At 35.6% G+C, this 25,994-nt stretch overlaps 1 protein-coding gene and 5 long non-coding RNA genes across 6 annotated transcripts; 5 read left to right on the forward strand and 1 right to left on the reverse strand.

Annotated features, from left to right (window-relative positions):
- Nucleotides 1-7,398: 7,398 nt before the first annotated feature.
- Nucleotides 7,399-9,009, reverse strand: LOC127092812 (uncharacterized). Its single transcript, XR_007792292.1, has 2 exons — nt 8,687-9,009; nt 7,399-8,494 (listed from the first exon to the last, which is right to left on the reverse strand). It is a non-coding gene; the product is annotated as an uncharacterized LOC127092812 (long non-coding RNA).
- A 3,411-nt stretch (nt 9,010-12,420) lies between these two features.
- Nucleotides 12,421-14,545, forward strand: LOC127092813 (uncharacterized). The gene is made up of 2 exons (XR_007792293.1): nt 12,421-13,177; nt 13,296-14,545. It is a non-coding gene; the product is annotated as an uncharacterized LOC127092813 (long non-coding RNA).
- A 491-nt stretch (nt 14,546-15,036) lies between these two features.
- Nucleotides 15,037-15,732, forward strand: LOC127092814 (uncharacterized). Its single transcript, XR_007792294.1, has 3 exons — nt 15,037-15,363; nt 15,466-15,531; nt 15,672-15,732. It is a non-coding gene; the product is annotated as an uncharacterized LOC127092814 (long non-coding RNA).
- Nucleotides 15,733-17,031: 1,299 nt separating this feature from the next.
- On the forward strand, nt 17,032-19,041 carry LOC127095738 (zinc finger BED domain-containing protein RICESLEEPER 1). Its single transcript, XM_051034385.1, has 4 exons — nt 17,032-17,128; nt 17,218-18,127; nt 18,229-18,912; nt 19,002-19,041. The coding sequence occupies exons 1-4, from the start codon at nt 17,032-17,034 to the stop codon at nt 19,039-19,041; spliced, it is 1,731 nt and encodes a 576-aa protein (XP_050890342.1).
- Nucleotides 19,042-19,098: 57 nt separating this feature from the next.
- Nucleotides 19,099-19,994, forward strand: LOC127092815 (uncharacterized). The gene is made up of 5 exons (XR_007792295.1): nt 19,099-19,242; nt 19,346-19,412; nt 19,482-19,611; nt 19,765-19,830; nt 19,910-19,994. It is a non-coding gene; the product is annotated as an uncharacterized LOC127092815 (long non-coding RNA).
- A 276-nt stretch (nt 19,995-20,270) lies between these two features.
- Nucleotides 20,271-21,136, forward strand: LOC127094541 (uncharacterized). The gene is made up of 2 exons (XR_007792633.1): nt 20,271-20,793; nt 20,898-21,136. It is a non-coding gene; the product is annotated as an uncharacterized LOC127094541 (long non-coding RNA).
- The last annotated feature ends 4,858 nt before the right edge of the window (nt 21,137-25,994 follow it).

Below are 25,994 nucleotides of genomic sequence, written 5' to 3' on the forward strand. Positions count from 1 at the left end.
TTTGAGATTGAAACTCCAAGAGTCCAGGCCATTTTCTAATCTTAATCACTTCCTACAAGCTTCTGAAGCCAAGTCAAGCACAATTGGGATCAAGATCAAGCAAGGTTGAAGCTCCCTCGAAGGTAATTTTTTAGAATTTTCATCTCTTTGATTCTCCCTTAATTCTCCACTATTCTTTGTGATTTTTGGTTGACTGAAGTCCTACCAATATAGGCAAGAAGATTGAGTTGCTTTGAGGTCAAATCGAAGAAACTCAATTCATGATCCTCAAAATTCAAATCCCTGTATCTTTTTATATACTTGGAATTAGAGAAAATTGAGGCCAGATTCGAGCTCCTGAGCATTTTCTCTTCAAACTAGTGTCCTTGTTTTTCATTTTTCATGGAGTTGAGGTTGGACCAGTCCGGTGGTCATCACCGGAGAAGATGACCGGAACTAGGGCTCCGGTGGTGAGTTGGCTTCATCTCATCCATCTGATCTTGGTCCAAGGATCTAATCTCAGCCTTTGATTTGAATTACCACTTGTACATGCGCGTTGACTGTGGACTATGGTGGATGATACGCGCTTGGCCATCAGATTTGTCACCTCAATTAATGAGGGAGATCTGTTGGCCCTTATTTTTTTATATTTTCTGATTTTTCATTTAATTGTTTTATTTTGATTAATTCATAATAATTTCATTTTAAATCCAAAAAATATGAGACTTTCACCAAAAATATTTAAATATTTGTCTCTTTCATTTTCTGAATTAAAATTATTTTTTGGATTATTTTTGATATTTTTCATGAATTAAATATTTTTTTGCATATTTTTAATTATTTAAAAATACGTCTGACTTTGAAAAAATCATGAAATTTTTTGTCTAAGGTCCTTTGACATTGTTTGACCTGGGATAAATCTCTTGGCCATTTATTTGGTGTTTTGAAGAGATTTTAGGTTTTGACCAAATTAAATTGTATTTTAATGCATTTTTAAATTGATTAATTGTGTAAAAATTGTGTTGAGCCATTTTTATGGTCTTGTGATGTTTGACTATTTGTTTGGGCCTTGGTCAAGGTTGATTTGACTTTTGTTGGATTAAAATCATTGGATTTAGGGGATTGATGAAATGTACATTTCATCTCCTAAAATGAACGAATGATTTTAATTTGACAAAACTCCTCCCATGATCAATTTGTGTTTCTCTCATTCCCCTCCCCCTTCCTCTTCATCCTTATTCTTTCCCATTCCTTTCGTTGACCAATGAAATCTCAAGTATCCTAAGGCTAATTGGTTCATCAATGACTTTGTGTCAGATGAACCAATATAAGTATGGATGAGATAGGTACATCCCTTTTGATCTTTTTCTTTTAGTGTGTGATATGTTTTAGGAGTTTAGTTCATTATACCAAATCTATAACATGCATTAACACCTGAATTTTTATTGTCCGACCTCAGATAGTTATGACTTCTACATAAGTTCAATTACAATTGCTTAACAAAGAGCTAAATTTGACCCTAAAAGCATAGCATTCTAGTAAGTGAGATTGTAAGTCTCCCATCTTTCATGGTATTGTATGGAAACTTGGCCTTTTTTCCTTCCTATGGAAGATATCTTGGTTCAAGGATCCATGCTTGTGAATAGATGGTTGAGTGTTCTCCAAAGAATGACTTAATCAATTAAAAAGCAAAATACCACTAACATTCAATTAACCTTGACTAACATTTGACTAACTCTTATTAATATTGCTTTACTTTCAAGTCATTACTTTATGCAATTTAATTCTCAGTCATTTATCATTCATTGTCATTTACACCTCATTTAAATTGTTTATGTTTATGTCATTTTCACTTTGCTCATTTAAGCCATATATTGTGATTGTATATATTTGTTTGTGCATTTTGATCTTTGTTTGTGGTCTTACGACCTTAAAATACTTAATAAACAACAAAAACCCTAAAAAAAATATTTGGTGGGCTGTTGATCTTAATATGAACTACTGGACTTAGGATTAAGCAACGTTCCCTGTGCAAAAGGGACTTGGCCAATGCCAACATTCTAAAATCAAGTTATTGTGAACTGAGCCTTCATCTGATGCAAGTCTTGGGGTTGTATTTGAATTCATCTTCTACATTGTCTTGGTACAAACTGTTATTTTGATCTTGTGTCTAATGCTTTGTTATGAGTTGATCAAGGAGCATTTCATCTTATAAATGAGAAGACAAAGAAGACTGTTGACTATGAGATTTGCTTGCTTGGATGTGGCTATATTTATTTTATGCCTTGATCTTTATGATGTCTGATATTGCTAATTGCCTGATTGATTATTTCTTGATTCAAAGTCCAAAGGGAAAATGGGTTTTCTATATGACATTCTTGTCTGTTGGATTGCATCCCATTAGTTAGATATTTCTAACTCTTAAATTTTAATTTTATGCTTAGGATTAGTCTCTTCACCTCCTCCCAATTCTTAAATTTAAAATATCTCCCCCTTTTCAAAAACTCTTTTTTCTTGTGATTTCAAACTTAGACCTTATTTCAAGTAGAAACTTTGGCCTCCTGCCATTGAATTTTCAAACTCCTTTTTCTTAAATCAAACTTGTAAGTAAATCTAATCATATTGACTTAAAATTTCAAAAGGCAAAGATAATTATCAACTTCATTCAAATTTTTGGCCTCTTGTGCCTTTCTTATTAACTTTTGATTAAAAGCAATTCACCCATTTTGAATTTGTTACCACAAACTACGAGGTTTTGATCCCTCATTTTTATGTTTGTACGTAGGCACAAGTCCGAAGGTCTTGTCAAACACAAAATATAATCAATAAATTCTTTTCTCATTCCCACATTCTATTTTTCTCAAATATCATTTATACCAAAAACCACATACACACATAAAAAAAGGGCTCCCTAGGAGTACCTAGGACACTTTGGGTGCTAACACCTTCCCTCTGTGTAACCAACCCCCGTACCTGTAATCTCTGTCATTTTATTAGTTTTTATTTAAAAACTTCTTATCTTTGGGTTGTTTTCATACCTTTTCCCTTTTCCTTTGGAAACAATAAAAGCGTGGTGGCGACTCTGGTTTTATTGGCGTTAAGCTTATCCATAGCTTGATGGTCATGAATTTACCGCTACAGTTGTCTCTGCCAAGACTTTTCCTTTTGATTTATTTTGAAATACCCAATATAGATTTAGTGAGTCTCGAGAAGGGTAGCCATGTTTCGAAAACTTCATCCCCGTCATTGTGCTTATGGGACCACATGAGGTTTTCGTGCCTACAACAAAGTCCTCAATTGACATAGCCTGCCAAAGCCCATACCTTGTCTGGATAACCTCTTTCAAAGTACAATTCCATTGGCAAACCTTTTTCAAAGTCCAATCCCCATTGGAAAAACCATTTTTAAACCTAGTTCATGGCTGGTAACCCTTATCCCTCAAGAAACCAGTTAAGCACTCGCTAGTGTCTATCACTTTTTTTCAATACTCATTTTTATTAATCTCAACACTAGTCTGTGTTGACCCCCTTTTTTTTCAATACTCGTCTGTATTGATCCTAACACTCGTCCATCTTGATACCCTTTTTGCAATACTCGTTTGTATTGATCCTAACATTCATTCGTGTTAACCCATTTTTTTCAATACTCGTCTGCATTGATCTCAACACTCGTCCGTGTTGATCCCCTTTTTTCAGTACTCGTCTGTATTGATCCCCGACACTCGTCTATATTAATTCCCTTTTTTTAGATACTCGTCTGTATTGATTCACTCGTCTGTGTTAAACCTTTTTTCTGATACTCTTCTGTATTGGTTGTCAACACTCGTTTGTGTTAAACCTTTTTTCCGATACTCGTCTGTATTGGTCGCCAACACTCGTTTGTGTTAACCCCTTTTTCTAATACTCGTCTGTATTTGTCGTCAACACTTGTTGTCTTAAACGCGTTTTTCCAATACTCGTCTGTATTGGTCCCTAACACTCATTTGTGTTATACCTTTTCCCCATACTCGTGTGTATTGGTCGCCAATGCTCATTTGTGTTAAACCTTTTTTCTGATACTCGTCTGTATTGGTCGCCAACTCTCGTTTATGTTAATCCCTTTTTCTGATACTCGTCTGTATTGGTCGTCAACACTCGTTTGTGTTAAACCCTTTTTTTCCAATACTAGTATGTATTGGTCCCCAACACTCGTTTATGTTATACCTTTTTCTGATACTCGTCTATATTGGTCGTCAACACTCATTTGTGTTAAACCCTTTTTTCTAATACTCGTCTGTATTGGTCCCTAACACTCGTTTGTGTTATACCTTTTCCTGATACTCGTCTGTATTGGTCTCCAACACTCGTTTGTGTTAAACATTTTTGCCAATACTCATCTGTGTTGGGCACGAACATTCGTCTGTGTTAACTTGTTTTTTAATACTCGTCTGCATTGATCCCCAACACCCGTTTGTTCTTCTCCTAAAGACTTTTTTTAATACTCGTTTGTATTAATTCACTCGTCTATTTTATTTTATTTTCAACATTCGTATGTTTTGATCCTTAATACTAGGGGTGGACAAAATATGTCGACCCGGCCGAAAAACCGAAATATTAATTATCACTTCGGGTGGGCCGGTTCGGGTAATGGATGGAGAAATTAAAAAAAACAGTTTATGGTGGATATATTCGGACGAATTCGGTCTCTAAAATTACATCTATCGGTATCCTAAACCTCCCGAAATTGAACTCATTAGATGATGTAGGTTGCACTACAACTGTATTACTACTACACTACTATTTATAGGCTAACGTGACTGACACAACAAATCAATTAATTGATTTTCACTCTTTCATTGGCACGTCTTCTCTATCATTCCTTGTTTCAATCTCTCTCTTCTTCATCTTCTTACTTTCTTACTTTGAACCTTATCATCTTTCACACCATCATCTTTTTATTTCTCTCATCTTCTTTCACAACCATTTTTATTTATTCCAATTAAAGACAGTTATTCTATTTCACTAGAGTTATGGTTCTTCTATTTTTTTCCCTTCATATTAATGGTTGTTGTTGTTATTTTAATGGTTTCTCTATTTCAATGTTTGTTGTCGTTATTTCATTAGAGATTTACAAGAGTGATGAGTTGCAATATGATGAAGACCAAGATAATCTTTAAGTTTAAGAATTGATTAAGTCTATAAACTATCTCTTCCAACTTAGGAACCATATCCCTTTCTTCAAGTCTGAAAAGAGGGAGAAGTAACTAGCAGCGATACTCACCTCTTTGTTCTTCTTATCTTATGAGTAGTTGCGGCTTTAGTAGAGACGAAATCCAAAATATCATCAGCAACATAAACGACATCTTATCCTCTAAAGAGTTTAAAATCTAGATCGATTTCAAATCGTTTGAAACCACCCAAACAAACCGAAACCCGATTAACCCATAATCCGACTTAACCAAAAATTAGAACGGACGGAAATGGCCTTCATTCTTCCACCCGCAGTTTTCTTTGGATGAGCGATTTATGATCCGAAACCGACCCTAACCGCCTGATGTCCAACCCTACTTAATACTCGTCTGTGTTGATTCTCGATATTCGTTTGTATTATTCCTCTTTTTCAACACTCTTCTATGTTAATTTATTTTCAATATTCGTCAGTATTGATCCCAATACTCGGTCAACACTCGTCTGTGTTTATCCTCCTCGTAACCCTCATATGCATTGATTCCCTATTATGTGTTAACCTTTTTTCCAATATTCGTCGTATTGAGTTCTAACCTTCCTTCATTTTGACTCATTGCCAGTATTCGTTCATACAGATTTTTCAGCTTTCAGCCATGCTGACCCCTTCCGATACTCGTTTGTATTGGTATCCATCACTCGTTTATGTGGACCTCACTCTTCATCTTAACCCTTTGGTTAAGAAATTCTCAATACCCTATCTGTCGCCTTTCTCTCTTAGCCTTTTGCTAAGGAGATCTCGTTACTGGTTATACGAGAAAACCCATCTCTCCAGCAAAGTCGAACCGTGTTTGGAATTCCTTATTTTTATATCCAATTATCAAATTACAAAACCAAAAATAACCCCCTCTAAGAGCCCAGTGCATGATAGGTCCATCATGTTTCTTCTCCCAGTTATCACCTCAAAGTCCAGGTTTCATCTGGAAAACCATCTTTCATCCTTTCTCCCCAACGGAAGTTTTTTCTTAGTTCTTGCTAGATAGCTTTGAAAAAAAAAAGAAAAAAAATAAAATAGAGAGCTTGTTGTGAAAAAAGATAATAATCATATTGCATTAGCATCTTGCATACGTCATGTATCTCTAACCTTTCACAACTATCCATTGACCAGATAACATTTCAATCACCAACAGCTGCCCAGTACCAAAGCTAGTTTTGTTCATCGTATATCCCAGTGGAGAATTTCTATGTGACCTATCTTCACATTTCATTTGTTCTTGGTGGGAAAAAAATTCGATATTTTAGTATTTAATTCTCTCCTACCTTGAATGTCCGGAAGCTGTTACTATCCATACATTCAGGTTTGAGAAGATTAAATTGGGGCAGCTGTCATACCCCAAAATTCATCCTACCCTTCACAATGATCATCTAGGTCACTAATCCTAGTCATTTGCATATCCCGATAAGCATTCATTTCATCTACATACCCACAGTATCATAGTGAATTCCATTTGCATTGGAAATTCAAATATCATGAATTCAAGGGCCTCTATCACACATGGCATAAAAGGAAGGTTGAATCTCCAAGCTAAGGTTCATGTGATATTGAAACTTTTCATCTTATGGGTATTCATCATGGAGCATAGTGGAAACCCTAATTCAGAGTTGTTGGAGTGTAAGCATCATCAGGTTCATTCAAGCCCCTGAAAGCCTAGTTGTTGGTTGTGGCATCATCATCAGTGGTGTGTACATTTAAGATTGAGGCTTCATCGGGTCCATAATGGATGGTCATATTGCTTTGATTATGGTGCATTCAGTCAAAGTTTTACATGTCCATGGCATTGCTTCATTGGAGTCCTTTGGTTCAGGTCTAATTCAATGGCATAAGTCATTTGGTTTAAGGGAATTATGGTCCACATTCATTTTTCCATAAGAGATTATACAAAAATACACATTTTTACCTAAGTTGACTTTTGGTTAACTGTTGACTTTTTGGTCAACTAGTTGACCAACATCAAGCATCTAACCAAAGTCATTTTTCAAGTCATAATCCATGTTCATGTTCATTTCGACCATTTTTAACCATGTTCCCTTTGCACTTTTTTCAACCTTTCTCCATTTTAAAACCAAATACACTTTCCATTCAACATTTAATTTCATAAACCATTCATTTCCATTTTCAATTCATATTCATTTTCAACTTACATTTCCATTTTCAATTCATGTTCATTTCAACTTACATTTCGATTTACATCATAAGTTAATCCAATTCAACCATACATTCATTCATTTTCAATTCCACAAACAAAGATATTCAACAATTACATTACATTTCCAAACTCACACATTCATGTTACAACAATCACAATTTTCCAATATTATCTAAGTCAATACATCATGAAACTACATAAACAAAATATAAACCAACTATTTCTAATGAACTCCAATTCCTTCACTTTCTTTCTCGCATCAGCAAGATGAAATTTAAGTTCTTTTTGTTCAAGCTACAAAGAAAACTTCAACTTCTGAACCCAACCTGTCACGAGCTATTCTCTTCAATTGCCCCTGCTGCCAAGGCATGTTGCACGCCAAGCTTGAGCATTATACACAAAGTGAGCTTTCAAATTCTCAAGGCACTGCAACACGGGCACCACGGATCCCTGCTCAAGGTCTGACAATTCAAATCCTGGCAATCCCAGTTCATCCAAGGGATTATTACATTTCTGTTTTGTTTTCCAACATAAAATCACAATGGGATTCAACTGCATAACATAACTTGATCTCACTTACATCATACATAAGCCTCACTTGCAATTTTTCCTAACCATAGTTCAATGTGATTCCATCCTACATACTTTTAACAAAATAACAAAACATGATTTTCCACTTACATACTCTAACTGAATTCTTTAATACCCTTCAATCAAATTTCTAACCGACTGTAACAAACCTCCAACTGATTAACTGAACCTGCAATAAACTCCCAACCTCTTCTACCCAAACTCTAACAAACCAAAAACTCAATAGAATAAACCGATTCTCAATCCTCTTGGCATAAATTCCACACAACTGACAAAACACAATCACTTCCTCCTCCAATCTTCAACAATTGAATCCAATACACATCGCACCTTCATTGACACAATGAAACAAAAAAACTCCAAACTGATTCTCCCTGACATTTTCTTTTGAATCGTTCAACCAGAGGTAACAGAACAATACTTCAACCACTTAGATGACCCAAAATTAAATTCAACCCTCTTCACTCTTCAATCCACGATTCATCATCTTCATCTCAATACAACAACAATTCAGCCACACTTCTGACAATTCTTCAATCCAATCCTGCATAACACCTTCAATCAAAGAACTCGTAACCTTCAATCCACAACATTACACACAAACCTCACCTCACTCCATAGAATACACACCACAAATGAAAATAATTCGCATCCAAAAACGAACCAAAGATTCAAGAAGAAGAGAATAACGAGAAGCTTAGAAATAAGAAAAAGGGTAGGATCAAAAAGAAGGAAGCTCGCCCTTACCTGTTAGCATTCTTTCCATAATGAACGATTTCGTGACCAAGCTTCATCTTCACCGTCATCTCAATCAAGGATGCAACACATGCAACGAACGATTTCGTGACCAAGCTTCGTCTTCATCATTCATCTCAAACAAGCACACGATGCACAAGTTAGATGGAATTGAATCCCATTCTTCCGGAGATGGTGTGGTGACGGTGAGGGTGTGTGGTCGAAGTGTGAGGTGCTTCATGTCGTTTCGTCGATAAGTTTTAGTGAACACTTCATTCCCTGTATATTGAAGGCATTGCTACATGGGTATGTTCTTAGGCTCAGTGTTGAACCCGGTCTTGGGGCTCTCTTTGGGAAGATCTGGGCCTTTGGCCCAAGCTTTTTTTGGTTCACCCTCCATGTGATTTCACACCTTTAGCCTAGTATTAATGTGTGAGCTTAATCATTCCTTAATCCCCCTTAATCCATGGTTAATCATGGATTTTATTTAATTTTTTGTTAATTAATCTTGCCATTGCTTTTCCTGTTATGGTATAATTAGGATCAATTCATAGTTTTAGAGATATTATGAATTAACATGTTTTGTTGATTTATTAGATTAATTATAGTATTAGGGTTAGTTCATGATTTAATTGTGATTTTAATTTGGTTAGAAGTCATCTTGATTTTAGAATTTTTCAGAATTAATTCAACATTAGTTTAACATTGCCATGATTAGAATTTTAGTCATTAGATTTTGATATTTATTTTTGTGGATTTTGTGTGGATTAATATGGTTAATGTTTGATTTTACCATGATTAGACCTTATGTTAATTTTCATTCGATTTGATTATTGTATGATGATTGTTCATGTCCATTGAGGTTAGAATTCAAGTTGTAATTTGGATTGGGAATTTTCCATTTGATTGATTTTGATCCTAATTCATGTTTAGTTAGATTTTAATATTTATAATTAATATTCATTTTTTAATTGACTCTTAATTGATTCACTTGGTTTGTGATCATATTGATAAATTGAAAATCTCATTTCAATTTAGATAATGAATGTCTTGTGTACTTAGTTCATTTGCCATAATCACATATTACTTTTCATTGATTAATCCATTGCCATTTTAATTGATTTAAATCTTTGAATATGCTTACATTTATTGTATCATTCTTATTTAACTTGATCTCATACTAACCCCGTTTGTTGTTTTGTGTTTCCACATGTGACTTTGAAATTCAAGCACGCTTCTAACTAGCCATGCCTCTAACCAATTCATTTCTATCTCCTTGACTTGTATTGTGTAGAGTATCATGCCACTTGTATGTTTTAGGCATGGTACATAATTTGTAATCTTGTCTAATTTTCTTTCCATTTCCCTTTATGTTGTAATTGCTTACATCCCCCCATTATGGGTTGAAGCGCCGCGAAAAATATAGAGTCGCCGCCGGATTTTATTTATTCCAAAAGAAAGGGAAATAGCGATAAAACCTCAGATGAGAGAAATGGTCTCGCAACCAAGAGCGAATTCGAAAGTCGGTTATGTAAGGGGAAGGTATTAGCATCCCTCACATCCATGGTACTCCATGGGAACCACTTGCTCGTATCAAATGCATATGTATGTTATTTATTTGTATGTTGCTTGCTATCGGGAATGAGATGAGAGAATGAGTTGGGGAGAAAATAAGTTTTAAGTTAGTGTGCTCGTCAAGGATTTGCCTTATGCCTACGTATCCTCATACGTGCAATAAGGAAGTCAGAGCTCCGTAGTTTGACTCACAAATGGAACATTTGTTTGGTTGTTTTTACTGAATAGTATTAACATTCACGTGCTACTATTCACTTGCTTGTATATTCTGTCATGGGAGCATGAAGTATTTGCTTGTTTGCGGTAAAATGGATACGCTTGGTTCACACTCTAGCAGTTAAACATTACTTGCTCGCACATGGAGGCTTAAGCGTCGTTCACGGTATAACGAAATTAACACGTTCTTTCTGAAAGGTTTTAAAGAGAATGCCCTAAGGAAAAAGATGATTTGATTTGTTGGGGTTGATTTTATGTATGGAGACAAGCATCAGACCCTTGGTTAGATACAACTAACAGTCCAAGAACTTGAGAGTTGAGAGGACAATGTTATCCTAACCACTCTTTTTCATCCAAAAAGAGATTTTAATTGTGAAAAGAGTTTGGCAAGTCTAATCATTGTAACTTAGAGGGAGACAAGTATCTGACCCTTGACTAAGTACGGTCAACAATCAGAGTACTTGGGAATTGAGAGGACAACGGAGTCCTAACTACTCTTTTTCTCCCTCATAGCACCTAGATCTAAATTGTTTGAATCATTATATGTTTAAGGGAGAAAGTCAAGTTTCGGGTCCTCAGGCTAGGTACGGCCGACAACCCAAGTACTTGAATGTTGTGTACAAGCAAATACATCCCATTTTGCATTTCGATTTGTTATGAAAATGGTTTTGAAAAAGGAACTTGACGTTGGATCAAGTGTTTGAATTTATTATGAAAAGTGTGTGTGGAGGAATGGGGGAGAGAGATAGAATGAAGTTGAGAAGAGAATGGAGAAAATATGATAGAATGTATCATGGAATGGATGGGGAACACTTGATGTTGGATCAAGTATTCATGTTGCGATGGTGTGGGTTTTATTTGGAAAATAACTTGATGTTGAATCAAGTACCTTTTGTTTCTTTCTAAATGCTTTGTTTATTGTTTTGTATTTTATCTTTTTTTTGTTTATCATGCATGGTGGACTAACTAGAAAGCAATGAATTTAAGCAATTACACGACTATGGGGTGGGGGAACACTGAACCCACAATGGGGGGATGGATCCACACAATACAACATAAGGGAATGAAAAGAAAGATACAAGTTATAAACTATTACACTATGTACCATGCCTAAAGCATATAAGTGGCATGGTACTTCAGACAATACAAGACTATTGAATGAGAATGAATTGGTTAGGAGTGTACTCGAATCTCCAAATCACATGTGGAAACACAGAGCAACAAACGAGTTAGCATGAGGTTAAGTCAAATGAATGAGAATGATGCAACAATATGTAAGCATATTCAATGGTTAAAATCAATTCAAAAAGTAATGGGTTAATCAATGAAAAACGATCGAAGATCTATCATGTGATCATGACAAGTGAAATTAGACATGCAAGACGTTTATCACCCAAATTGAAATGAGATTTTCAATTTAATCAATATAATCACAAACCAAGTGGATCAATTACAAGTCAATGAATATTAATTCTAAAATTAAAATCTACCTAAATATGGATTAGGATAAAAATCAATCAAATGGAAAATTCACAATCTAAATTAAAGAATTGAATCTAATGAACATGATCATGACTAGCGTAATGTGATATACGGATCGGAATGAGAATTAACCTAAAATCTAATCAACAAAGTGGATTAGCAAATCCTAAGGACTAATTATTCTAATCATAGTATGGTTAAACTAATATTGAATTCATTCTGAAAAATCAAGAAAATTAAATCTAATCTAAAATTGACTTAACCTAGTTTCTAATCAAACTAAAAAGTTATCTTAATTCCTAATTAACTCTAATAACTTTAATATTTCAAGAACTATGAGTTAACCTAATCAAAACCTTGAAAATATTGAACCTAAACATCAACAAGAAAATCAAAATCTAATCAAACCAATCGAAATTAATACGAATGAAATAAGGTTAAAACAAAACATGGATTAGTGAATGGTTAAGGGGTGCAAGGGATCGAAGGGGTGGATCAAGAAGATTGCTTGGGCCTAAAGCCCAAGCTTCCAAACAATGACTCGGTTTACACAAAATCACACATCTTGGTCAAATACAAACGCTCACAAACACTGCATCAAGAACTCAGTAGCGCTTTCACATGTTATCTTCCCCTAATACGAAATTTCAAACAAAACCTGAAGAGAACAACTTCAAACCCGTGCTCCCACACCGAAATCGGATCAACGTCCATCTTTGTTACTCAATTCAACTTTTTTCGTACGGATAAAGAGAATGAAGGGAGAAAGACCTACCAAAATGTTCGACACGGTGGCTCTAAGGTGGCGATCTTTGGTTCTTCGTTTTTCGATCTCTACTTGCGTTGTGCGTTCGTTCGATTCGTGGTCGTTGCATGGGTTGCATCGTGATAATGAATGGATACTTGTGTTCGTTGTTGATGGAAACGAAGAATGTGGATTCACATTCAGGTTCGTGCATGGAGATGGAAAATGAAGATTCTCATATTTGTGCGTGTTGCACGGAGATGAAGATGAAGACGCTCCAATTCGTGGCTTGCTTTGCATTGTTGATGACGAGGAATGAATGATGGTTATTGAGTTCTTCTAGTGCGTTGCGTTTTTGTTGAAAATGATTTCGCGTTTGTGTATTCTGATGAGATTCGTGGTGCCTTTGCTTGTGCGTGGAGTGAAAGAGACTGAAGAAGGAAGAAGTGGCCTACCAGATTCGTACTCCTACACTGTGGCTTAGGGTAAGCTCTTCCTCCAATCTTCTTTATTCTCTTTGCGATTTCTCAGTCACGCCTCCTTCCTCTTTTCTTCTTATTTCTGTTTTCGTTCTGGGCGTTGATGTGGTTGGAATTTTTGAAGGATGTTGGGACTCTGTTTGAAATTGGAATGGAGTTATGGCTGGTGGTTGAATTGATTTCTGGAAATCGGTTGAAGTGAGGGTGAGGGTGAGGTTCAGGGCGTTGATAATTGATGGAGGTTTGGAAGGTTTCTGTTACATTGAATATTCGGTTAGGGAGAGTTGAGAAATTTGTTATGAAGTTCTTGGAGGAGTGAAGAATTTTGTTGTTATGCAGGTCTTTTGGGTCATTATTGGTTATGTTGAAGCGGTTGTGGAAGTTATGGTTGGAGAATGGAGAGGGATTGGAGGATGATGAAGGGTGAGGTTGAAGAAGAGGGTTGGTTAGTTGTTGAAGAAGTGGTTCTGTTAGAAGGAAGTTAGGGGAAGATGTTATAGGGTTATGATGAAGTGGAAGGTTATGGAGAGTTTTTGTTGGAGTTCCTTCAATTCTGTTATGGAGTTGTTGTTGAGATTCTCAAGTGATTGAAAAATGGAAGTTAGAGGAAGTGAATTTGGTTGAAGGGTTTGGTGGGAGTTTTGTTGAAAAGGGAGTGAAGTCGGTTGATAGATGAGGGAATGGAGGGTTTGCATGGTGATTTTTCAGGATTGGTTTTTTGAGAAGTTATTGTTGAAGAGTTCTACAGGTTGCAGAATTATGGTTGAGGAAATGTCATTGGAGGAATTGGTTGTTAGACAATTATGACGGTTATGGTTCAATTCGCCAATTTTGGTTATTTGGTTGAGGCGGTTATAGGTTGTAGATTCAGTTAGAGTGAGGTTGCATTCCAATTGAGTTTTCATGACAGTTTCTCAGTTTGGAGTTTCTGTTATGACACTTAGAAACTTAGAATTTGGTTTTGGAGGTTATGTGAAATGTGGATTTTTGTTGTTTTTTCACTTCAATTGGGAAGCTTCAATGTTAACCATTTCCAACAGGTTAATGTTCTTTATCGGAATGCAAAGGACCTTGAATTTGCTATCATGGAGATGTCATGGGATTGAGCTTTTTCTTGCTTGGACAAGGATGAAATGTTATGGATTTTGGATGCTTGATGGAGTATGGCTTTGAAGCTTGGCTTGGAATGCTTTTTTTGTTGTTGTAAATTTCATAATCAAAATTCAAGTTGTATTTAAGTTGGAAATGAATGTAAATGTAGGTATGTAAATTAAGTTTGAAATTGAATCTATGTAATTGGAATAGAACAGTTGAATGGTTGAATGTACTTTTGGATTGAACTATTGGATTTGTGAATGGAAATTGAAAATGTATGAATGTAATCTTGGGATTGGAAATTGTATAAAATTGTTGTATGAAATGATGGAATTTTGAAATGAAATTGGAATGATCTTTGAAATGTTGTAATTTGTTTCGTATGACTTAATGAACAAGATTTTAAGTGATGAATGTTTGTAATGAAGAATTGCTTAAAAAGAAATTGGATTAATGGTTCATGTATTCTTGTATAGCTTTGGGATGGAAGGATTGAATAAAATGCTTAAAAATTGAATGTAATTGGAAAATTGGAATTGCAATGGTTTATGGATGAAAATTGAAATTTTGAAACTTGAAACTGTAATGATTTGAATGGATATGGAATTAGCAAAAACTTGAATTGGATGTATGATTAAGAATGTATTGAATTGACTTAAATGGGAATTGAATGCATATGAAAAGTGCAATTTTTGGAAATTGGTTCATGAACATGATTTAAAAGGTGAAAAATGAACATGGTTCAAAGTAGCGCTGGACAGAATAAAGAAACCCAGTCCAAACCGACCAAACCATGTGGCCCCTTAGACACCGGTTCGGGTGAGTCGGTTTTTCGGTTTGACGGTTTGAATAATCTTGGGTTCACATGGGTTAAACCGGTCGGTTTAGGTTTGAATTTATGGACCCGATGATATCCTAAACCGACCGGTTCAGTAGAAATTATGTTATAGACCATAAATTCCTAAATCAACCGGCCGGCCCAACCAAAACCAAGACTCTCTCTCAGTCTCAAATCTCAATTCATTAGTTCCACTTCTTCGTGAGATTCATACGCACAAACAGCAACGTTACTCCGCTAGGGTTCATCATTCTCTCAGGTAATCGGTTGATTCTAGGGTTCATCCTTTCAATTTCCAGTTCGTGGTTTCATCGTTTAAGAACTAACTCTTTCTACCTTCCAATTTTTCGGTTGATGCTAGTTCGTGGTTTCATCGTTTAACGAAGAACCGTCGCCGTCCATTATTCAACCACAAATCACCACCGATGTAAGTTACTCCTTATCTTTCTTTCTCTCTTTCCCTCTCTTTCTCTCTGACTATGGTTGAAATGTTAAGTTTGGTTGAACTATTTCTGATGGGTTTGACTTTGTTTTGTTTTAACTCCGATTCTAAAACTGCTTCTTCAGATTGATTTTGTGAAGGTGTTGTCGGTAAATATTGTTCCTACTCAGCTCGCCGACAACTTCCAGAATAAGAAGCCTGAGGTTTTACTCTTGGCCGTTATAAACTTCATGTTATCTATAGCTACTAATAACTAGCTGTTCAAATAAAAAGTGATTTTTAAAAAGTGATTTTTAAAGCTATAACTACTGCTATGAAGAATCATTAGTTACTGCTATGAAGAAATAATCATTTTCTTACACAAGTTTGAAATCACTTTTTTCAAGCATTAACAAATAGGCTCTTTATCATGCTAGTCTTGCATCTGACAGAAATAAGTTTAAGTTGTTATAGAGGAATATTTGTTTTTAGAATTAGTTATTTGTGATTGGGGCAAGTATTTTTGAACTACTGTTTTTGCAGCCTCATTGTTTCTGTTTTATTTTCTATTTATTTTGTACTTTCTTGATATTTCAATATGATTATAAAACTATTTCATTGTTCAGTTGTTTGGGTTGTGTGGCATTATTAGTTTTGAGTAAGCTAAGCTATACTTGATGGTTTGAGTTTTGTGGTATGGTTCACATTAGTTCTGGTTTTGTTTTGAATAGCTTTTATACTGATTATTATGGCTTGTTTGAATATTATGAGAATGGTTGGACATATCAAGATATTACGATGCTTAGGTGTTGGATCATAAGTCACACTTCATTTTAATAGTTGTTGCTTTTAATCCTAGGATTTAAACCTTTTAATTATAAATTTGAATTGAGGAATTCAATTTTTATATCTTCTCCGTTAGAGAATTCTTACTTCCCCCAATGTTGAAAACTTTGTTAGTTCATGTAAAGTTTATTATTCTCTTTTCTCATTTCATCTATTTGTATAGATATATAAATATAGATGATATACTTAAATTTTTACCTTAGCTGCATATTGAAATGTTTTTTTTGTCAATGTCTGAACCTCATCAGTCTTTTTGATTACGTTATCTAGTAATTTATATGCTGTTTCTGTCATCATATTTGGTTTATAGGGTGAAAGTATGTGCAAATCAGGCCTAACATATGTTTATATGTACATCTTTTAATTTGAAATTTGCTTTACACAATAGATCTGTCCAACTGTAGTTTGTTTTGGAAGTCGTGTTATTTAATTTGAAATTTGCTTTAACACAGAAAAGATGTAGACTAACAACCAAGTTTGTTTACAAAGTCTTGAATATTCGATAAAAATCAAAAAAGAAATGAAAATTTTAATAATTATGAGGCATGGTCAAGAGTGATTTCAATCTTGGTTGTTTCTAATGGATATCTGGTAACACAATGTGTTGTTATTGTAACGAGGAACAATATTCTAAAGGTAATTGGATGAGTCCTGCCGCCAATGGAGCGCGGCAAAAGTAGCTTGCAAGGAGTTGGAGTTCCTAGCTTGCAAGGAGTTGGAGTTCCTAGCGGAGTTGTAGATCAAGGAGTGAGTCAAGGTAATGCCATCACCTGTCATTTTTATACCGAGTGTTTGTTTAATAAGTGATACATGTTATGCTGTCATTTTTAAATGTATGAATTATAGGAGCAGTTGCTGGTACTGCACTCCCTCCACTTCGAAAAAGGAAACTTAATGCTAGTGGTAGTAGAAAAACTTCTACGGTTTGGGAAGAGTTTAACATTTTACCGGATGAGCCTGAACCTATAGCCGCGTGTAAACACTGTCATAAAAGGTACCGATGTGACCCTAAAACACATGGTACTTCTAACATGCTAGCTCACTCGAAAGTGTGTTACAAAAACCCTGCCCTTTTGTTGAAAGACCCCAATCAGACAAACCTTGTAAGCGGCGAGGGTGGGTTTTTAGTTCCAACTAGTCAAAGGTTTAATGCTGCAGCCTGTAGGAAGGCCATTAATACCTTTGTTATCCTTGATGAACATTCCTTTAGAGTGGTTGAGGGTGTTGGTTTTAAGCAAATGTGTAAACAATTGCAACCCCAAATGGCTATCCCTACTAGGAGGACCGTTGCTAGGGATTGTTTTCAGCTTTACCTAGCTGAAAAGTCACGTCTTAAAGCCTTTTTTAAATCTGATTGTACTAGGGTTGCACTAACCACAGACTGTTGGACTTCGATACAAAACCTTAGTTATATGGCCACCACTGCACACTTCATTGACACTGCTTGGAAGTACCCAAAAAAAATTATTAGTTTCTCTTTAGTTCCAAATCACAAAGGTGATACCATTGGCATGAAAGTCGAGGACGTTTTGAGGGAATGGGGGCTTAGGAAAGTGTCTACAATTACCCTGGATAACGCAACAGCAAATGATGTGGCTGTGAGTTATTTGGATAGAAGACTTAAGAGCAAGAATGCTTTACTGGGTGTAGGTGATTATTTGCATATGAGGTGTGTTGCCCATGTCTTGAACTTGGTAGTGAGAGATGGTGAAAAAGAACATGAAGGGTCTATTGAATCAGTTCGCACTGCTGTTAGGTTTGTAAGGTCTTCTCCACAAAGAGCTATGAAGTTTAAGGAGTGTGTTGAACTTGCGGGCATAACTTGTAAAAAAAACTTTGTCTTGATGTTTCTACAAGGTGGAATTCCACTTACCTAATGTTGGATGCTGCTGAAAAGTTTGAAGCTGCATTTGACAATATGATTGATGAGGATCCTGGATACATCGAATATTTTGACCTCCTTACCGGTCCACCCGGTTCTCAGGATTGGAAAAAAGTTAGGGCTTTTGTGGTTTTCTTACAAACCTTCTATGAGGCAACCAAAGTGTTTTCAACTTCGCAAGAAGTGTCCTTGCATTTAGCTTTTCATAACTTGTCTTCAATTTTGTGTGAGCTTCGAGAAGCTTCATTTAACTTGAATTCTTATGTGGCTCCAATGATTTCACATATGAAGGTTAAATATGATAAGTATTGGGGGGATGTGGGAAAAGTGAATCATTTTCTTTACTATGGAGTGATCTTTGATCCTAGGTTTAAGTTTAACTATATTGAGTGGTCTTTTAATGATATGTATGGGCATTCTAGTGACCTTGCCAAGAAAAATATTGAATGTGTCAAAACTAGTTTGTTTAAACTATATAATTGGCATAAATCTGATCATGATAAGAATGTTGGGGCTAGTCCTTTAAGTGCACCAGGGAGCACTTCCCTTGGAGAAGCATCTTCCCAACCAAAAGAACCATCACCTTTTACAAGGGCTAATGCTTTTAAGAAACATCTGAAGGAAAAAGACACAATTGAAAATGAAAATGAACTAGAGAAGTACTTAGGTGACCCTTGTTGCGGGGAGGGGGAAAATTTTAGTATTCTTAATTGGTGGAAGGAAAATTGCACCCGTTATCCTATATTAGCAACCTTGGTTCGGGATGTGTTGGCAACACCTGTTTCTAGTGTAGCCTCAGAAAGTGCTTTTAGCACGGGGGGGGGGGGGGGGGGGGGGGTGGGGGGTTTTAGATATCTATAGGAGCTCTTTGAGTCCAGATATGGTCGAAGCGCTTATATGTACTCAAAACTGGTTGAAGCCTTCTGACAATGATCTAAATGTCCTTAATATGACTGAAGAATATGAGATTAGTGAATCAATTGTTTCAGGTACGTTATTAATGAAAACTTTGTCTCTTTTAACATTATTTTAAATATTTGTTAAAATTAAGCCTCTTGCTATATGTTTAACGTATGTTTAAACAACTTGTAGAGTTTCAAGTAGCTACTGGTGGAGCAGCTGCTCCTACACAGGCTGGGCCTGTTTAATTCTCGCCTAGGTATGAAAAATATAGTTTTGTTTTATGTCTTACATTGGTTTAACTATACTGATTTGATTTGATTTGCAGCTGTGAATTTTTGAATATTTTGGAGTCACTTTGTGATTCAATAAGACAAGCCTTTCTTTTTTGGAGTCATTTTTTGAAACTAAGGATGGAACCGTTTCAGTAGCTACTGCGTTTGCTGGTCATCAGGAAGGTAATGCCTCTGCATAATGTTCATGGATCATTTGTTATGTTTATTTATTTCAGATTGTTGTTATTTATGAGAATCATGTTTATTTATTTCAGATTGTTGTTATTTCATATTGTTGTTGTTATGAGAATCATGACTCAGAAACTTTTTGGGTAGACTTTTTGGGCAGCCACTGCTGCTAGTTTCATAACAATTCAGTGTTCGAAATGTTACATTTTTTTGGTATGCTTCTGTTTTAATCTCATTCGCTTATGTGCTATTTTTTTATCTAAAATATGACTGGTTTTTTTCACTCTTACAGACTTGGGGATTAACAAATCTATATTCATTAAGCCCAAGACATTTCACCTTACAGTACTAATGCTTAAGCTGTGGAATAAAGACAGCGTGGGGTATACTATACTATATGTTAGGTTTGATTATGATTATGATAATTGATTGGTTAAGCATCATTAATCTGTACCCTTAATCATCAATAATACAATTCAATTTTTTTTCCTGTTTTGGATTTGAATGAACTCTTACTCAACCATTTTTCTATATACTTTTTTTATGCATAATGTTGATGAGATTCAATTTTTTTTGTTTTGCAGGCATATCAAGAGGAGACTGAATAGCTCAAGCTTCTTGCTGAATGGAAGGGAAAGAAAGGTAGATTCAGAGCTACCATGTTTGTTTTTGGTGAGTACAAGACCATTGTTCTCAAAGTTTACCTACTGAAAAGAGGTTTCTATCAGTGGTAGCAAACCCTGTTAACCTTGTTTCTGTTATAGGAAACTTGGTGGCGGCTCAAGTTGCGACAGAAATCGGTTGGAGCGAGTTTGCGATTTCAATGTTTTCACTAGGAATGGTACATTATTTGCATGCCAGGACTGTTCAAGAAAACTATAAAAAGGTTAAACATTACATGGTGGATCTACTCATTCCCTTTAACATTCCTTGGTCTAGCTTGTGCTGAATATGCTCATGAAGTGAAAACAAGCATGGCCTCTGGTTTAATGCTGTTGATATGTATTGTGTCTGTTTTGGTTTTTGTTTTTCTCATGCTAACTAATGTTGAATATGATAATGCTGAAGTTCTATCTAATTACACAGAAAGCTGCAATAAAGAAGATGGACATGAGAGCATCAAAAGAATTTTTTGCCGAGCTTAAGGTGTTAACGCGTGTTCATCACTTGAACTTGGTAATAGCTTATGAAAAGAATTTGATTTGATTTTATCTTTTGTTATAGAAATTGTTATGCACTAGCTCTTATATATACGATTGTTGATTGATGATCATCTATAGGTAAGGTTGATTGGATATTGCATTGAAGGTTGATTGGATATTGCATTGCCGGAATGGACTTGTCTCTTACAATATTGAAAAATGCACACACTGCTAGAGAACTAAAATGCACGCCAAAATTGGACTATACTTTTGAATTAGTAACTCCTGCAACTGCACAGCCTTGGTTTTTCACAAGTCTCACCGATGTATTGGACGTTGATTCACATGTAATCTTTTCCATCGATCTTTTGTATTTACTTTAATCCACTTAATCTATTTTTCACACTTTTTTGGCCCCATTGCAATTTCCTATATTATATACAGTATGAAAACAAAAGATTCAAAGCTCAAAACAAAACTTCCAATTACGAAAATAATTTCAAGCATCTTGCTTCTGCAAATAAACCTTTTCTGAGACCAGTATCAGACATAATAACATATCATCTCCCTTACTATTACTATCCATGCATAGTTTGTTGCTCTACATCCCCATTCATCACAGAACTGTGATGATGAACCATATACCACCGTCCATTATGGAACTCAAAGACATTTGTTACATTGAACGGCCCTGTATCCATGTCAGCAAGATAGATATAATATGAGTAGAAATTTAGAATACAAATGTTAACAATGATTGTTCAATCCATTTCCGAAAAATGCAGCAATTTCATAAGTTTTAAGATATATTGTTTTATTTTTTTGTTCATAAGTAAACTAAAAGTTTAAAGACTAGTATAAAATTGTGCTATTTAAATCCTAGATAAAATCCACTTGTGTTGGGTTTATTTTGGAATGAGCTCAATTATTTTTAAAACCGAATAAACCGCATTATGAAACCGAACCGAACAAAACCGAAACCGAAAATAACCGAATTGCAAACCGGTCGGTTTTGGTTATGTTTTTTCCAACCGATGGTTAGGTCGGATTGGGAATTTGGGCCCGAAAACCGATCCAACCCAACCGATGTCCACCCCTAGTTCAAAGTGGTCTTACAAAATATGAAAATGATAAAAAATGGATTTTGTTTAGATGGTTGACTTTGGTCAACTGGTTGACCAAAAAGTCAACAATTGACCAAAAGTCAACTTAGGTAAAAATATGTATTTTTGGATGAAATGATAGATAATGACTTGTATGAAATAGACTTGAATAATGACTCGATAGAATGAATGAAAATGGACTTGACTGAACAACACAGTGCCTTCAAATCGGACGAAATATGCCAAGTTCCAAAACTCAAAATTCGATCAATCCAAGCCAACCAAATGATACTTAATATAGCAACAAATTGTAACATCTTAAATGAATTCTAACCAATGAATCTTAAGCAAACAACTGAATCATTTATATGAACCAAACGAATCAGATGCAACCTCCCTAAATTAGGGTTTTCACTATGCTCCCTGATGAATACCTATAAGATGAAAAGTTCCAACACAACCATGTCCATCACATGAACCCTAGCCTAGAGACTTAACCTTCATTCCATGCCTTGTGTGATAAAACCCTTGAACCTATGATTTTATATTTTTCAAATGCAAGTGAAATGTGTTATGATACAATGAATATGTGGATGAGATGAATGCTTATTAGGATATGTGAATGCTTATGGTTAGTGACCTAGATGAACATGTGAAGGGTAGGGTGAATTTTGGGGTATGACATGGGTCATATGTCCCCCCACCCCATGAACATGTAATAGTCTAGGTTTATTTCTTTAGTATTTCATCATGTATGCTAATTAAAAAGATTTAAAAAACGATAAAAACAAATCATTTCAAAAGAAACAAAAGGTACTTGATTCAACGTCAAGTTGTTTTCTAAATAAAACTCACACCATTGCAACGCGAGTACTTGATCCAACGTCAAGTATCTCTCATCCATTCCATGATCTACATCTCTTCCCCATTCTCTTCTCAATCTCATTCTACCACTCACATTCATTCTTCACACACTTTTTTCACAATAAACTCAAACACTTGATCCAATGTCAAGTGCCTTTTTCAAAACATTTTCATAACAAACTGGAATTCAAAAATGGGGTGTACGTGCTTGTACACAACATTCAAGTACTTGGGTTGTCGGCCATACCTACCTTGAGGACCCGACACTTGATTCCCCCTTAAAATATCTAATGATTCAAACAAGTTATATGTAGGTTCTATGAGGGAGAAAAAGGGTAGTTAGGACTCCATGGTCCTCTCGACTCCCAAGTATTCTGATTGTTGATTGTACTTAGTCAAGGGTCGGGTACTTGTCTCCCTTTAAGTTCCAATGATTAGACTTTCCAAACTCTTTCACAATTCAAATCTCTTTTGGACGAAAAATATTGGTTAGGATAACGTTTTCCTCTCAACTCCCGAGTTTTTGGATTGTTGACTGTATCTAGCCAAGGGTCTGATGCTTGTCTCTGTACATAAAATTAACCCCGACAAATTAAATCATCTTTTGCCTCCATGCACATCTCTTAAAACCTTTCAAAAAGGATGTGTTACTTATGTTCTACCGTGAACAACGCTTAAGCCTCCATGTGTGAGCAAGTAATGTTTAACTACTAGAGTGTAATCCAAGTGCATCCACATTACCACAAACAAGAAAATACTTCCCTCTCCCATGACAGAGTATATAAGCAAGTGAACAGCAGCACGCGAACATTAATACTGTTCAGTAAAAACAACCAAACACATATTCCATTGTGAGCGGAACTACGGAGCTCTGACTTCCTCATTGCAAGTTTGAGGATACGTAGGCGCAAGGGCCAAAATCCTTAGCGAGCACACTAATTTAAAACTTATTTTCTTTCCCCATCTCATTCACCGATAAGCAACGTAGAAGTAAACAACATTCATACACATTAATACAAGCAAGTGGTTCTCATCGAGTACGATGGATGTGACGGGTGCTAATGTCTTCCCCTTGCATAACCGACTTCCGAATCTGCTCCTGGTTGCAAGACCATTCTTCATTTGGGGTTTTATCGCTATTTTCTCTTTCCTTTGGAATAAATAATATTCGGTGGCGACTCTGTATTTTTTGCGGCGCAACAATGTTCATGGGTGGAACCAATGCATTGAATGTGATGAATCAAGACCAAAATAAGGACATTGTTCCATGGTGAAATAGAAGTTTGTTTGATGAGAAACTGGTTGAAAATGTCTTGAATTGAAGGTGAATAGACTGTTTAATGACGGGAGATCAAGTGAGGCAAGGCCGTGAAACAAAGGGATACACAAATTAGGGTTTCTTGGATCACAAGTTTGACCAATGGCCATATTCAGAAAAATTAGGGTTTTGGGGTGCAAGAGGTATTTTGAAATGATTTAATAGGTTGTGGTATAAACAAAGTTTGGATATTAGGGGTCCTCAAAGGTATGTCCAAGGTACAAAGTGAATGAGGACTTGTACAAGCCACTGAGGATCAAGAACTATGGTTGGGGTCCAATGGATGACCCATGTGAATCTTCAAAGCCTTAAATGAGGGCTTACCATCCAATTAGGGCTTTGGAGGTGGACGGAATGACTTGGGTGATCCTCCAAGGTCCAAGGATTCCTGAGAATGTTAGAGTTAAGGTGGTTTGGGCACACCTTAACATGATCAAAGGGTCTTGATGTTTCTCAAATGAACACCATGCCTAGAGTTTGAGATTGTTCACTATGAGTGTAGATGCACATGAAATGTATTAGGGATGTATGCTCATGTATTAGGTTTGTAAGACCCCAATTTTGACCCTAAGATCCCTCATGTAATTTCATCATATGCATTAGCATTGGGATCATACCTTGATATCCTCCTTACCCCTATTTTATTGGGTTTGTTTTGGGAGAAATCACCAAGCACTATGTGATTGTATCATACTTTTATATCATCATTTTACTAACCAAAATACCAAAAATATGTCTTTGCATTTGCCTAACTATTTTTGTAGGTAAGGCATGACCTCCATTGATCTATCAAGTTCATATCTAGGGTTTGAGACCCTCGTGACAAAGAGCACAACCATGAATTGATCCAATAATGGTTATGAGCATCATATATGAGTTCCATTTATTCCTACATGATATATTGATCAAGTGTTCTTCAAGAGTTTGAGGGTGATTTGCCTTGGAAACCCTAGTTTGACTAGGTATCTTGAGTAACTTCTCCAACAAGCTATCCCACCAATTCATCAAATTTCTCAAAGGACACTTCAAAATTCATCATCTTATGCATATATGATATACCATGATCCAAGAAAGTCAAAAGAATTGAAGGTTAGCAAGTTGGTTGATGGTGGTTGGCCAGATGAATTCATCTAATCAAAACTAGGTCTCCCTAGACCCTATATCCTACAAATTTCACCATATGAAAATTATTCCAAGAGAAAAGTTACTCTAAATGATATTCCAAACAAATTTCATGTTGATACCTAGAGCTATTTTTTCTTGGAAAATCATTTTCTATGTTGAAACATTATAGGTCATTTTGTCTAAACCCTAATTTGAAAGTCAACTTCCCAAGGCCATAACTTGTTCAGTTTTTATGAGATGAAATATTTCCAAGTTGCACAATAAAATTCAAGATGTCTACTTCAACTTTGATGTTTTGGTTGAGAGGTAATTCAACTTTTATGAGCATGTGATATAAGGTTACATTATAGGTCATTTTGGACCTATACCATTGAACAAGTTATTTTTCCAAACTTCAAAAATGCATAACTCTATCATTCTAAATTCAAATGACATGAAATTGGTGACCTTTTGAAGTTATTTGAAATATCTACAACTTTTATGAAGACACGTTTCTCATTTGCAGCTCACATAAAAAGTTAAGTAAGATGGAATATTGAGATATATGGCTTGACACTTAGAAATTTTTTCAACATGTTGAAATTTCCAAACTTCCACCTCAAAATTCTCCATGTTCCAAGCTCCAAATGAAAAAGTATTGAACATCAAACTTGTTCCCCTTTATCCAAGATTTCCAAAGAACCCAAGTTCATGCATTTTGGACAAAGATTGTTGGGTTTGCGCATGGCTTTAACAGGGCTGCATCATTGGAAAGAATCAATTGCTCAAACTTCAGTTCACAATTCGTTGCCATTCAAGCTTCATTCAGACCTCAATTGGAATCAT

Source organism: Lathyrus oleraceus, chromosome 6 (genome assembly GCF_024323335.1).
Source record: "Lathyrus oleraceus cultivar Zhongwan6 chromosome 6, CAAS_Psat_ZW6_1.0, whole genome shotgun sequence".
In the NCBI taxonomy this organism is placed as follows: Eukaryota; Viridiplantae; Streptophyta; class Magnoliopsida; order Fabales; family Fabaceae; genus Lathyrus; species Lathyrus oleraceus.

What these genes read in the sequence shown, in the direction of transcription:
- LOC127095738 (XM_051034385.1), top strand. Translation starts at nt 17,032, where the DNA reads ATGGAGCGCGGCAAAAGTAGCTTGCAAGGAGTTGGAGTTCCTAGCTTG. An exon ending in AGATCAAGGAGTGAGTCAAG is followed by an intron (nt 17,129 to 17,217) that starts GTAATGCCATCA and finishes TATGAATTATAG; the next exon opens with GAGCAGTTGCTGGTACTGCA. An exon ending in TCAGTTCGCACTGCTGTTAG is followed by an intron (nt 18,128 to 18,228) that starts GTTTGTAAGGTC and finishes TGTTTCTACAAG; the next exon opens with GTGGAATTCCACTTACCTAA.